General features: G+C 34.8%; 1 protein-coding gene across 7 annotated transcripts in view; it reads right to left on the bottom strand.

The window, feature by feature from the left end:
• Positions 1 to 459: 459 nt before the first annotated feature.
• The window catches only part of LIPK (lipase family member K), a 52,404-nt gene continuing 38,486 nt past the window's right edge, over positions 460 to 14,377 (bottom strand). For 6 of the 7 annotated variants that reach the window (XM_077125346.1, XM_077125349.1, XM_077125350.1 and 3 more), the window contains one exon: positions 9,463 to 11,583. In XM_077125346.1, coding sequence (XP_076981461.1) covers positions 11,344 to 11,583 — 240 coding nt within the window. In that variant the 3' untranslated portion in view covers positions 9,463 to 11,343. Of the gene's footprint in view, positions 702 to 9,462; positions 11,584 to 14,377 lie in introns of those variants that run through there. The other variant, XM_077125352.1, reaches the window with a different exon arrangement.

Below are 14,377 nucleotides of genomic sequence, written 5' to 3'. Positions count from 1 at the left end.
ATGGACGAGACAGACATAACACCTGCCATCACTAAGCAACCTCCCATCCAAGTTCATTTGGAAACCAGATAGTCTTCCGACTCTGCCCCTTCCTTCATCTGTAGACACCTCAAGCCTTCCTTTATGACTTAGCTCATCCTTTTTCCTCTTCTGTGGTATCTATTCTGATGCTTTGACTTCCTGTGACCTTTTTTCCTTTAATATTCAATAATACCTCCAGCTTCACTATTCATGTGGTGTTTAGTGTCTAATATGAAATGCTATTCATGTGGCATTTAGTGTCTAATATGATATTTCTAATGCTTGGTTTCTTCATGTGTAAAATGAGGATACTAATTTGTAACTCACAAGCTATTATGAGGATAAATGAGATAATATGCGTCCTGTGTGTCTTATATGGTACTTGGCACATGGTAGGAACTCAATAAATTTTACTCCACATCACATTCAATACCTCCTCCTTTATTACTCCCATAGCAGATAGCAACAGCACTGGGTAAAATATTAAAAATTGATTGGGGGAACAAATGAAGAATAATTGATTGACAGAACTATTATGTTGGCAGTATTACACCGTGAATGGCAGTATAACATCACGGTTAGTTAGGAGTGCTAGCCCTGCAGTGAGGTAGCTCTGTCCAGACACTGACTCCACTACTTCAGGACACTTGTTACCTTCTGGAAATTCCCCGTCTCCTCATCTGTAAAATAGGGGAAATAATAAGACCTTACCTTCTGGGCTATTATGAGACTCAAACAAGATAATGCATGAAAAGCACTTATCATAATGTCTGACAAATGCTAAGTGCTTAAAAACAATGGGTAGAGAGTATGTCTGTTAATATTATTAAGATGAAATATATAAAATTTTCAATAGGCCAAAGAAATAAGTCATATGATTGTTTAGATATGTTTAAATATCTGGATTATTTATATATAGTCATTTAATCTATTTTGTATTTATTTTATTCCTATGTTGCTATGAATTCTATTTGCTCATCTAGGGGTCGTAATTAAAAACATTAAGCCTTTATCTGAACATAGCATTTTATAAATAACAATACCTAATATTTATTAAGCCCTTTCTAACATAAGTAGAATTGTACTAAATTCTTTTAATGCATTGTCCAATCTGCACAACAACTCAATAATGGACATAAAACATTACCTCCATTTAATACATGGTAAAAATGCAGATTAGAGTGATTATCTAACTTGCATTTGATAGGGAGATAATGAATAATGGAGCCAGGACTTGAACTTAGACAGGTTGACTTCAAGGCCCATATTTAACCACTATGCCTTGCAAACATGCTCACATTTACACCTCTGAACTTCATGATAGCCTATAGGGTAGGCAGAATGATTATCCCCTGTTTTAGAAAAGGAAATGGCTAGAATAAATACATTTCTAGGTTCAAACCAGCTAATAAGTAGTGGAGCACTGCTGGGACACCTGTTTTCCAGTGCTAACTTGAGTGTTCTTTCCATTGCATCCCATGTTAAGTCTAAATCAATAAAAAGGAAAGGCAATTTTGCTTGTGAAAGTACTTTGAAAAGAACATTAAGTGCCATAGAGATGAGAGTATTTGTTTTTGTGAAGATCTTTATAATTATTGGTAGTAACCATGATGTCCTAAAAACAGGACCGGCACAAAACTAGCAGGTTTTACTAAACCGAATGTATCCACCTGACATCATATTGGTGAGCAGGATGCGACAGTTAGAAACAGCATTGAAAGGACTGGTCCTGGAAGCCAGAACCCAAAAGATGTGAATATGTTTGGCTTCAGTAGAAGTCTCAGGTATGAAGACAAGGCAAAGATATCTTACAGGGGACAGTGACTCTTCCAATTGCTGATTCTATTCTATTTAGAAGGAGAGAGAGTTCTTTTGGGGGCCTGGGCAATTAATTCTTCAGTTTCACGATGTGGGGCTTCCTTGAGAGGAATTACATTGGGTATGGACAAGCGGTGACTCCTGTCTTCTGTCTTCAGGTGCTGTGGCAATGGAGAAGCCATTGTGACATACCTGTGAGCAAATTTCAGTCAGATAGGGACCAACCAAGCCAGCAACCCTAGCCCTGCTCTCTGCCAGTTTGATTTTGACTCAGAACTTAGGTAACCTGTTTTACATATCTATGGCACTCCTCTTCCTTCTTGGCATTGCCCATTTCCTCCCCTGCCCCTCTTGTTGGTTCAGCCACTCCCTCTTTTTGATTTGCTTTAATTACTCAGTTCACTTTAAATCTGTCCCACATTCTGCCCTTGCCCCCTTGTACAGATCCCCAAGAATTCTCTAACAATCAGGAGCTCTGTGCTTCCCTGACTAGGACACTCTGTTCTAGGCTTCCTTTATCTATATATCTTTTTTTTGTTTTTTTTTTTTAACATGAGCAGGCACCGGGAATTGAACCCGGGTCCTCTGGCATGGTAGGCAAGCATTCTTGCCTGCTGAGCCACCGTGGCCCTCCCCCTTTATCTATATTTTGATAGAGACAACAAAAGGAAGTCTTAAGACCTTGGGTTTTGCATTCAGATAACTCTGAGTTCAAGACCCAGATTTGATGCCAATTCTTAAATTTTGACCTATGATAGTATGCAAATTTTTCAGCATCAGTATTCTTATCTGTAAAATGAGATAAGCATAGTACCTGTATCATAGAAATGTGGGTAGGATAAATGACTTAACCATGTCTTTGGCACATAAAAGGCAATAGTTATTTTCCTTATTATACTCTAAGGGCTAAAAGTCACACACAAGATTTTTAAATTCAACATAAATGATAAAGGAAAGTACCATATTTTTCTTGTTTCATGTATGTCTTCAGCCCCTAACACATAGCAGGTGCAGGTAAATGCTTCTTAATTAGTGGATTGTAATGTTGAGGAAACTGCTTTGGGAGCAATTACAAAAACAAAACACACACAACACAACCCTATTGCTAAGTTGTGTCCTTCATAAAGTAGGCTTATTGTGGAACTGAAAAATGTTCAATGTTAAAATTTTCTTCTTTTTAGAAGCTGTGTGTTCAGACTCCCTAAACACATATGTAATATAAACTCAAAGTATGAAATTTATATGATTGATGATTGTGATGGTGATGTTTCTTGATGTTCCTTCTGGAAATAAATTAAAAAGAAAAAAATAATCGTTTAAAGATATAGCAATTAAAACAAGAAAATCTTACTTAATTGAGAAATCCAATGTTGGACCTAGTTTTGATTAAGCCCCATTCGGGTTAGAGTAAATAGTTTGAGCAAATCCTGTTGATGAGAATGAGAAAGATAATGTGAGAGGGTTATTAAGGGTACAAACCTTGCTTGAATGGGAGATGTTGCATCTGGTTAGGAAGAAGAGACAAATGTAATTGGGTAAGCATGTGAAATCAGATTATGGAAAAACCCTGAAAGACAGATAAAGGAGTTAGGATTTAGTAGGATATAATAATAGAGAATCATTGTAGGTTCTGGTACAGTGGTATTTCATGGTGAAAACAGCTTTTCAGAGACTGTTAGGGAATGTGGATCCATGTGTAAGCCTATAACTAGAGATCTTATGGAGGAAGATAGAGATATTAGATAGAGATATTCGGGAGGAAGCAGAAAAGCTTTTGGAGAGAAAGATTGATATGGCAGAAATAGCCTTTGATCAGCCTTCTGGTGATATGATGGTAATATTTGTCACTAACTCATACACCTTGGATGTGCACACAAACTCCTTCTGACTCTACCTACTCATCCCAAAATGAGAATGTTGGATTCCATCAGAGTCTCCTACAGTATGGTATTATATACACTGATAGTAAGAGACAGTTTTTGGTGGAACATAAAGGAACATTAAAATTTTTATTGTTCTAATTTTTTTGTAGTTACCTTCTATGTGTCAAGTTATGCTGGCTTTCTGTTAGCAGAATGGTACAATTTACAGTGATAATCTTGATACTTCTGCCATGAGGGAATAACAGGATCTGGAGTTACCACACCATAAAAATTAGAATATTGGAACCAAAGTAATAAACAACAGTTTTCAGACATTGGACATCAGACAGCATGGAACTATGAGCCCTAACAGAAATAAAATAAATAAATGAGACCTATGAAGACCTTGATTTTCTGTCTAGCAGCAATTTCTGGATAGTAGGAGAAAGGAGAGTCCAAAAGAGTTCTGTGACTTAAGGGGACTTAAGACTGACTTAAGGAGACAGAGGCTGAAGACACTAGAGTTTATGGTTCAAAATACTAGAGAGAGAGAGAAGAAATATGTAGAGAAAGAGCACCAGAAATTTGCACAGGCATTCCTGTTTGACTGAATAATAATCTGCATATGCAAAGGGTAAAATTCCAAAGACTAGACAAAGTAAACTTCCAGAGAAAGAACAATTACTTGGGAACTGTAAGCAAAACAATTCTTAGAATGTACATGGTGCACATAGGGGAATAATTTGAGCTTCCACCAATCAGTGTGGAGAGATTTTTCTGAACAAATTGAGTATGCAATAGATTTCAGAAGGTTCATGCTTCAGTAGTACAGCAAAACTTCCTTAGGGTAGAGGTTACTCTAGAACAGCCCTTAGAGAGATGAAAAATAAGCCCCACAACAATCAAAGTGATCTATGAGCAACTTAACCACCTGCTGAAAAAAATTCCTACACTACATAAGAATAAAACAAAATCCAGCATGCAGCAATGCAAATTCAATGTCCAGCACCAAATAAGAAGTATTAAATATATAAAGAAACAGGGAAATATAACCTATAAACAAGGAAAAAATCAATCAGGAAAATATAATGTAAAATCAGTGGAAAAAATCAAACAGTAGAACTAAGAAATGATAGAGCTAATGGAATAAGCAACTTTAAGTACTGTCTCAAAGCAGGTATTAAAATGTGCTCCTTTTGTTCAGGGATTTATATAAAAACATGAAAATGACAAGGAGAGAAACATAAAGAAGACCCAAATTTCTAGAAATGAAAACTACAATATCCAAAATGAAAAATACATTGAATGCAATTATAATAGATGACATACTGAAGAAGAAAAGATCAGTGCATATGAAGACAAAGCCACAGAAACTTTAAAATGAAGCACATAGATGACAAGTACTAGAAAAAATAGTGACTTGTAGGTCAATATCAAGTGATCTAGCAAACATGTAATTGGAGTCCCAGAAAAGGTGGGAGGTAGAGAAAATATTTAAAGAACTAAAGGCCAAAATTTTCCAAATTTGATGAAAACTATAAATGCATAGATCCAAGAGGCTCATCAAACTACAAACAGATACACAATAAAACCATGAGGCTTATCAAAATCAGATTGCTGGAAACCATTCATAAAGTGAATATTTTAAAAGCAGACAAAGAAAAATACTACATTAAACACTGAGAAACAAAGATGAGAGATCATAATCACAAACTATATATGCCAGAAGAAATTGAACTTTTTAAAGCACTGAAAAAATAACAACAAAATATGAGACATATCAATTTATAATTATATTCTCAGAAAAAAACAGCTTTTATAAACTAGGCAAAAATAAATATATTCTTCAGATGAACAAACATTGAGAGTATCAATCAGTAGCAGATATACAAAACCAGAAATATTTCAGGAAGTTCATCAGGCATAAGAGAAATAAAACAAGACAGAAACTTGGACCTACACAAAAGAATAAATTTCACTAGAAATGAGCTTTCTAGATGTAAATATAAAAGGCATTTTCTCATTTTTAACTTTTCAAAAATAATTACCTGTAAGGCAAACAAATGACAATGTATTTTGGGATTCAGAATATAAGTAAAAATAAAATGTAAGACAAAAATAGCAAAAAGATGGGGAAACGGAAGTGTACTGGTATCAGGTTTTTAATTACATGGAAAGTCAGATAATATTTGAAAGTAGATGATGAGATACTAAAGATTCATATTATGATCCTTCCTTATAGCAACCACTAAAAATAAAGAGGTGTAGTGAACAAGCTAATAAAATAGATTAAATGGAATATTCAATAATATATTATTGAAAGTCAGGAAAAGAATGAATAATACAAATATAAAACAAATACCAAGCTTTACACTAAATAATATCAATATTTACATTAAATATAAGTGGTCTAAGTGTTCCAATAAAAGGTAGAGATTATTAAGTTTATAAAAAGACCCATCTCTACACTGTCTAATAGAGACTCTTGCTTTGTTTATAAAACAGAGTTAGGGTAAAAGAGAATGGGTGGGGAAATGACATACTAAACAAATACTAATCACAAGAAAGCATGAGTAGCTAGATTGATATCAGGCAAAGTAGGAATATAAGTGGGTTAGAGATGTTTTAAATTGATAAAAGTGTCAACTCTTCAAAAAGAAATATAAATATGCAAAACTAACAACAGTTTCAAGATAAATGAAGCAAAAAATTGATGGAACTTGAAAGAGAAAAATCCACAACACTAGAGATTTTCACAGTCTTCTCTAGGTAATTGAAGAAGTAAAAAAAAAAAAAAAAAAAAAGTAAGGTTATAGAAGATTTGAACAACACAGCAAGCCAACTTGACCTAGTCAATACTTATTCAAAACTACACCCAACAAAGTAGAATAAACTGTCTTCCTAAATGTATATGAAACCATCACCAAGAAAAATCATATGCTGCTCCATAAAATATTTTAATAAATTCAAAAGGGATGAAATCACAGATAGTGTGTTCTCTGATCAAAGTAATTAGAAAGCAATAACAAAAAGATATCTGAAAAACCCAAGTATTTGAATTCAACAACTTATTTCTAAACAACTAGGTGTTAAAACGATATCAAAAAGGACATTAGAAAATATTTGAATGGAGTGAGCTATGAAAATACAACATCAAAATTTATGGTGTGCAGCTAAAGCAGTGTGTTCTAGTTTGCTAGCTGCCAGAATGCAATATACCAGAAATGGAACATCTTTTAAAAAGGGGAATTAAATAAATTGCAAGTTAAGAGTTTTTAGGCTGCAGAAATGTCCCAGTTAAAGCAAGTCTATAGAAATGTCCAATCTAAGGCATCCACGGAAAGATACCTTGATTCAAGAAGGCCGATGAAGTTCAGGGTTTCTCTTTCAAGTGGAAAGTACATGGTGAACATGGTCAGTGTTTCTCTCTAGCTGGAAGGACACATAGCATCATCTGGTAGCTTCCTCTCTAGGAAGACATTTTTCTTCTTCATCTCCCAAAGTTGCTGGCTGGTGTACTCTCTGCTTCATGGTTTTGTGGCATTCTGTCATCCTTCTCTGCTCTCTCTGAATCTCTAACTTCCTCCAAAATGTTTACTCTTTTATAGGATTCCAGTAAACTAATCAAGACCACATAGAATGGGTGGAGACACATCGCTATCGAATCAAGTTTAATACCCACATTGATTAAATCACATCTTCATGGACTTAACCCAATCAAGTTTCCAACCTATAGTACTGAATACAGATTAGAAGAAACCGTTGCTCCCACCCAGGGATTGAGATTAAAGCATAACTTATCTAGGGAACATAAATTCTTTCAAACTGGCACACAGTGCTTTGAGAAATATATCACATTCATTGCTTATATTAGAAAAGTCAAAAGGTCTGAAATAAATTATTCCAACTTCTACTTTAAAAAGCTTGTAAAAGAAGGAAAATGGAGCCCAAAGAAATAGAAGGGAAAATGGAACCTAAAGTATAAGAAAAGAAAATTGAACCCAAAGTAGCAAGAGAAAATAGTAGAGTAGAATCAATAAAATAGAAAAAAAAAAAGGAATAGCATATAATTTTTAAATGGTTTTTTGAAAAGGCCAGTGAATTTGATAATTTTCTAGTTAGACTCATAAAGAAAAAATATATAGACAAATTACTAATATCAGAAATGAGAGGTGTAACATGATTGCAGATTCTACAAACATTAAATGGAAAAATAAGGGACTATATCATGAACAATCCTATGCAAACAATTTGTTAACCTGGATAAAGTGGACAAATTCTTTAAAAATCATTATTAAAACTAAAAAAAGAAATTAAAAACCTTATGTCAACTGAAGAAATTGACTTTGAAATCAAAAATCTTCCCAAAATGAGACATGACATCCAGGGACAAAAGTCTCTCTGGCAACGTGGGACATGACTCCCTGGGATGAGCCTGGCTCTGATACACTAAAATGGACAACACCTTCCTGACCAAAAGGGGGGGAAAATGTAACAAAATAAGCTATCAGTGGCTGAGAGAGTTCAAATAGAGCTGAGAGGCTATTCTGGAGGCTATTCTTAGGTAAGCTTCAACTAGATTTTGCTAATTACCACATTTTGCCAAACCCCAACCATAACCATTCCTTTTAACCCTAAAGAACACCCAGGGCTCTATCTGAGATCCTACAAAAGTTTCAGGCACTATGATTACTTTCCAGAAACCTACAACCTCCAAATAGATTCCTAGTCCATATAAGTCCTGAAACCCAGCAGGGCTGGCCTCTCCAAGAACATCAACTTGTTCTATCCCCCATCCCATATTATCACCAGCCTTTTCCAACGTGAAAAAGTCAGAATGGGCATAGCCCAAATACCCCTAAAGATTGGGAGAAGGATCAAAGTAGAAGGTGGAGTTAAAACAGAGAAGATAGAATTTAAGAAATGGGTATGATTGCTGAATCATTATATTGATATTTCTTTTAGATTCCAGTGTCTTAGAGTAGCTAGAAGGAAAAACCTAAAATTGTGGAAATGTAACCCATACCAAACTCTGAAATCTGTTCTGTAGCTACTTGTTCCAATGGACGTTGACATTTTTTGCCTTTTTGTATGTTATATTTCACAATAAAAAAATTAAAAAAAGAAACTTCCCACAATGAAAACTGATGGCTTAATAATACCAATGTTATATATCCCTTTAAGAAAATAAAGGAATAAGAAATACTTTGATCCCATTCAATGAGGCTAATGTTACCCTGTTACCAAAAAAAGACAAAGATATTACACGAAAAGAAAACTATAAGCCAATATCACTCAAGAACATAGACATAACATTCCTAACAAAAGATTAGCAAATTAAGTCCAGCAATACATAAAATTGATGATGCACTTTGTCCAAGTATAGTTTATGTGGAAAAGCAAGATTGGTATAATACTCAAACTCAATCTACATAATTCACTATATTAGCAATATAAAAGGGATTATCCATATAATCATCTCACAACATAAAGAAGAAACATTTGAAAAAAATCAACACTCATTCATGATAAAAATCTCTCACCAAACTATGAATACAAAGAACTCTCTCAACCTGATAAAGGGAGCCTACAATGAACGTCACACATAGGGTGAAGGGTGAAATGTTTTCCTCTAAAATCAAGAAACAAAACAAGAATACCTAGTCTCATTCTTCATTTTGACATCCTTCTGGAGGTGCTAATTAACCAGTGCAATAAGCACAGCAGAACAGATAAAATGCACACCAAATTGGGAAAGGAAATATAAAACTGTCTTTATTCCGGATGATATGGTAGTACTAGACAATCCTAAAAAATCTACAAATGCTAACAGTTCATTTATTGAAGTCATAGGATACAATGTCAATATACAAAAATCTATTGTATTACCATTTGCTAGCAATGAACAACTGGAAATTACAATATAAAAATGCCATTTTTAATAGCATCAAAACCATGGAATACTTATGGACACATTTTCTGATATATTTGCAAGAACTGTACACTGATAATCACAAACCACTGTTGAGAAGGTAAAGGATGAAGAGGTAAAAAATGAGGCGATGATCAAAAGAGATTGAGATGGTGGTTCTGAGAATGATGAGGACCAGCATGACAAAATTCTGATGAAGGTACAGCAAGTGTTTCACACTTACACAGTAGTACTAATAATAACAAAGTAAAAATTTCAACAGATTTTTTGATAAGTCTCTTTCTCCTCTTGTCCATAAGCCAAAATGGCTTTTTATAATATCCTCCTTTGGAGAGTGATATGTGCTTAATGCAAGAATAATGGAGATATTCAAAATGATTGAATGAATGACTTACTAAGATTAGGTGATAAATGATCATACACTGAAGACTTTCTTGGCAAAACTTATTTTATATATTCCATTATTTTATTAGACTTTATATCATATGATGCCTTAGGCTTGTGATCTCCAAATTAGGGTAAAGGGACCACTAGGGGTATGGGGTAGAGAAGAGTTTCTTGGTAAGGTACAGGCTCAGACAGTTTAAAGGAAAATAATTTCCAGGCCTTCAACTTCTATATATATTCTTCCCTAAATCCAATCTTTCTAAACATTTTCCTGCATTCTTTTCTTCCCCTTCCCCACCATGACCCCTATCACAATGAGCTTTCTTCCACTTTAGAGTAGAAGAAACATCTCTCATCCATCCCAAGTCCTATCATGGTGCATTACCCCGGGATTTGAATCATCTGGGCACCAATCAAAGGGAAATTTAGATTGTGCAGCTCCTGAGAGAAGAGTATGAGAGGAAAGCAAAGAGAGTTTTTAATCACTGGTAGAAAAATGCCTTACTTCAAAAGTTTACTCAGGGAAGTTATGTGAAATGTATATGAAGGCTCTCCAAGAGGTCTAAAAATTTGGAAAATTTTAAAGGAATTTATTTCAAATCTTATATTTCTGTGTGTTACTTACTTTCTTAATACCTTTCTGCTGAGAATATAGGTGTACACTTTCCCACTTCCTCATTCACAATCGTCCTTTTTCCTCTACCAAAACAAAGACATCCTTTGCCCTCCATTATAAATCTTAAAGTGGTGCATTTCTCCAGGGGGTGATAGGCTCTAGGGTACTGAATCTTGATTGACCAAGTGGGTCATCGGTGTGGGTACTAGTATAGACAATGAATATTTATTAATACACTTTTGTAAAAGCATCATACATTCTCTTTTTACTCTTCATTTCCATAAAGTAGATTAAACTGCACTGTGAAAAACATAAAATCCACTTGCATTTGTGATGAAAGATAAAATATTCCCATAATTAAATTCAGGTTTAATACTCCGGACTTTAGAATACAAACTCATTTAGTAAGGATTAATCCCCCCACCCTCAGATGTTGATATGGTTTTCTAATTCTATCAAATGCATAATTATGTTTATTACTTTTAACTGTGAGATAAAGTTACTTATCTGTGTATAAGAATTCTCAATTACATGTCTCTCTAGCACATGTACTCTTAAGATATTTGAGGATAACCTACCCACAATCAAGGAAAGCAGATCACACAAATGCATAAATACAGGAGGTAGGAATCACCGGGGATCAACCACATTATGGTCTGTATGCCACATTATTATTACCAAAATTCACTTGCTGAGAGAAAGTGTATTTAATTTGGAAAACATTCCTTCATCAACTTAATTAAGTCTTGGTAAATTTCTTGGGGTGCATCCTGTCCAAGGTAAAAATCCACATGATTGTAGTGTGGAATCCACTTGTAATAAATAAGGTTGGAAATTTTAGGGAGTAAATTTGCAATATCCCTTGGATCAGCTATGCGGTCTTGTCCACCACTCCATACTGCTGTTGGAACTTCCATCTTAGTAACGTTGTACAAAGGAGGTGTAAGCTAAATACAAAGAAAGAGATAGAGAGGGATAAAAGAGTTTTCCCAGAGAGCCACATTACAGAATTAAAATTTCAGCCATTCTTCAAATGCTCAAAGGTGCAATTAGAAATTAATGATATATAAACATTTAATGTTAAAATTTAAAAAGAACTTAAGCATTTTTGTATAATAATACAAATTGTGAATAATCTGAACAATAAGGACAACCTTTATATCCTTGACTTGCACTTGGGGAAATAGGAAACAATCTTAGAGGAAGGAAGTTCTTATTTCCACAGGGGACTATCTTCCTAGTAGCACTTGGGGAATATATTCTTCCCAAACATAATGTTAGGTAGGATAATAGCCCTTCTCATATACAGAAATCTGGGCTCAGTAAATTATTGAGACTCAGCAACCCCTTCAGGAAGCATTGAGGCAGATGCATGAAAAAAACATTGGAAATGCGATAATTAAAAAGAAGCCAACCTATGATAGCAAAAGACAGTGGCGCTGATGTTACTCCCCTACAAGTCTCTCATCTCCCCTTCTTTCTAGTAACATATACTTTATTTGTGCTAACTCAGTCCATCCTATTGGCACCATCCCCTCATTCCAGAATGATCCAGGTGTTACTATTAGTCCACCTTTCCATAAGCCATAGCGGTTGTATGAGGGATGGGCAAGTGACAAAAATCTCCCTGAAACTCTTTACCAGAGTTGAGAAAAATATTGGCTTTTCCTTTGGGGTTGAGGATGAAAGAACTATACGAGTTAAGCACATCCAGTTACCATCTTACTACTATGTTAGAAAGAGCCTAAGAATGGCAGTAAAGATACAGAAGCAGAATTAAGAGAGAGAGAGAGAACTGACGACAAAGTTCCTAGCTATGTGATTTACCACTGAACTTTCCAGTTCCTTAAGATATTATTATTATTATTATTTTTGTAAAACCTAACATAGAGTTTGTTTCTGCTGCTTGCAACTGAAAGATATTTGTCTATTACAGATAATTACTGGTCACCATAGGTAAGTTTGGCAACAAGATTAGCAAGAAGAGGTCATGTAGATAAAGGTGTTGGTCCTTAGGAGACTGGACCTTAGCCAGGAAGAGATTTCTTAAAGGACAAGTTGTCTGCCTGAGGGGCAATCCCTGACCCCTGACGTGCACCCTAAGCAGGCTGATATTTAGGCAGAGGGTACTGGTACAGCCATTCTAGGTGGCTGTACCTAGATAACCCATCAACCCACTAGTTGATGGGTTAGTGCCTGGATCTTTCCATTACTAAGTAGTTTAAGGATATCACCTCTGTCCGTGGTACTAACAGACCTTAGATCTGGTCTTGGAAGTAAGTGGTAAATACGAATCTGTAGCTTTGAAAAGGCAATGCAATGAGCAGAGGAGGACTGAGTGCAAATTAGCACTGACTAGTGGTGCACGCAAAGGGAAGATGGGCTCAGGCAAGCCTGGTAATTTGTTTCAAATGTAAAGTGCAATCCATGAAAAAAAGAGTCATTTTTTCTTTCTTTCTTTCTTTTTATACTGTTGAGTCTTCTCAGTAGAATAATGCAAAGCATAAATATTTAAATGCAAAGACAGAGAGGGATAAAGTGTAGGAAAATAACACAACAGTAGAAGCAACAACAAATACCACAAGTTTTAAGATCTAAAGTAGGTTTCAGGAGGCCCTAAAAGCAGAAGGTCTTTAGTACAACATTACCCTGCTAAGGATGAAGGGGCTACAGAAGATGACAAAGCAAAAACAAATATCAAGATTAGGATTAAAATAATATTTGGTGGCTTTTGGCTAAAAATTTTTCTCTCTTCTTTGTAAGATAGGATTGTGATTTCTTTGTTAATTATACTGGTCTAATTTATGGTGTTTTAAATTATAGTTGTAAGTAAGGATCTTGCTTTTTGAACATGCATACACTTCAAACTCAGTGTTGTTTAGGTTTTCCTTAATTATTGTCACCCCCCTCACAGTCTCAAGGAAAAGCTCCATAAGTGATCCTGAGTTATCATGTAGTCATGATTTTGACTGAATCAATGCAAAAGCTGTGACCTACCCTTCATTGAAGCAGGTATATAGTCTTAAGAGAAAGGTCATCTCCCAAAAGAAGCTTTTGCTAAAAACAGCTATTGACTCTTGTTGGGACAAAGGGTTGGTTAATAACAGTGGTAAACAGTAAATAATGTGTATATGTGTACACACACCCATGCATATTTGACTACTGCAGTTTAGGGGAAAATATCAGATTTTTCATGCCAGATAAGCATTATCACTATTGCAGTTATTATGATAACTGAAAATTCATCATTTAAGAGAATTTCCATATTCTTGAATTGGAAAAAGCACATCTTTGATGACTACTTGCTCAATTTGATCTCAGACTATCAGCAAGAAGCCAAAATTATTATTGGATGTCTTTATATACTGGGATGACAATAATAAAGATAATAAAAGAGCAACAACAAGGAAAATACACATTTCCCTACTAAAGGGAAATAGAATTTTTATAGAATTTTTGCCCCTGAAATTTTCATAGGTGATGTCAAGAAATGTCTTGACACAACATTTCTTGAGATACAATCATTTCTTCCTAAAGGTGCTGTTTCTCTCTGGTATATCTTTAATAATTTATATGTTAGTTTTCAACAATAAATAGTAAATAGTATCTGAAAGAACCATTAGGACTGAGTTGGTCCATTTTATTAGAGATGGATAAGAAGTCAATATACGTTAGAAACAAAGATGTATGCATCTTTAATTCTGTCTTCAAAATATGTTCTCAATTATTGCTGAGGTTTTC

The sequence above is a fragment of the Tamandua tetradactyla genome, chromosome 13, assembly GCF_023851605.1.
Source record: "Tamandua tetradactyla isolate mTamTet1 chromosome 13, mTamTet1.pri, whole genome shotgun sequence".
NCBI lineage: Eukaryota > Metazoa > Chordata > Mammalia > Pilosa > Myrmecophagidae > Tamandua > Tamandua tetradactyla.
Note: the sequence above shows the minus strand (reverse complement) of the source record. Positions and strands in the feature narration are given on the sequence as shown.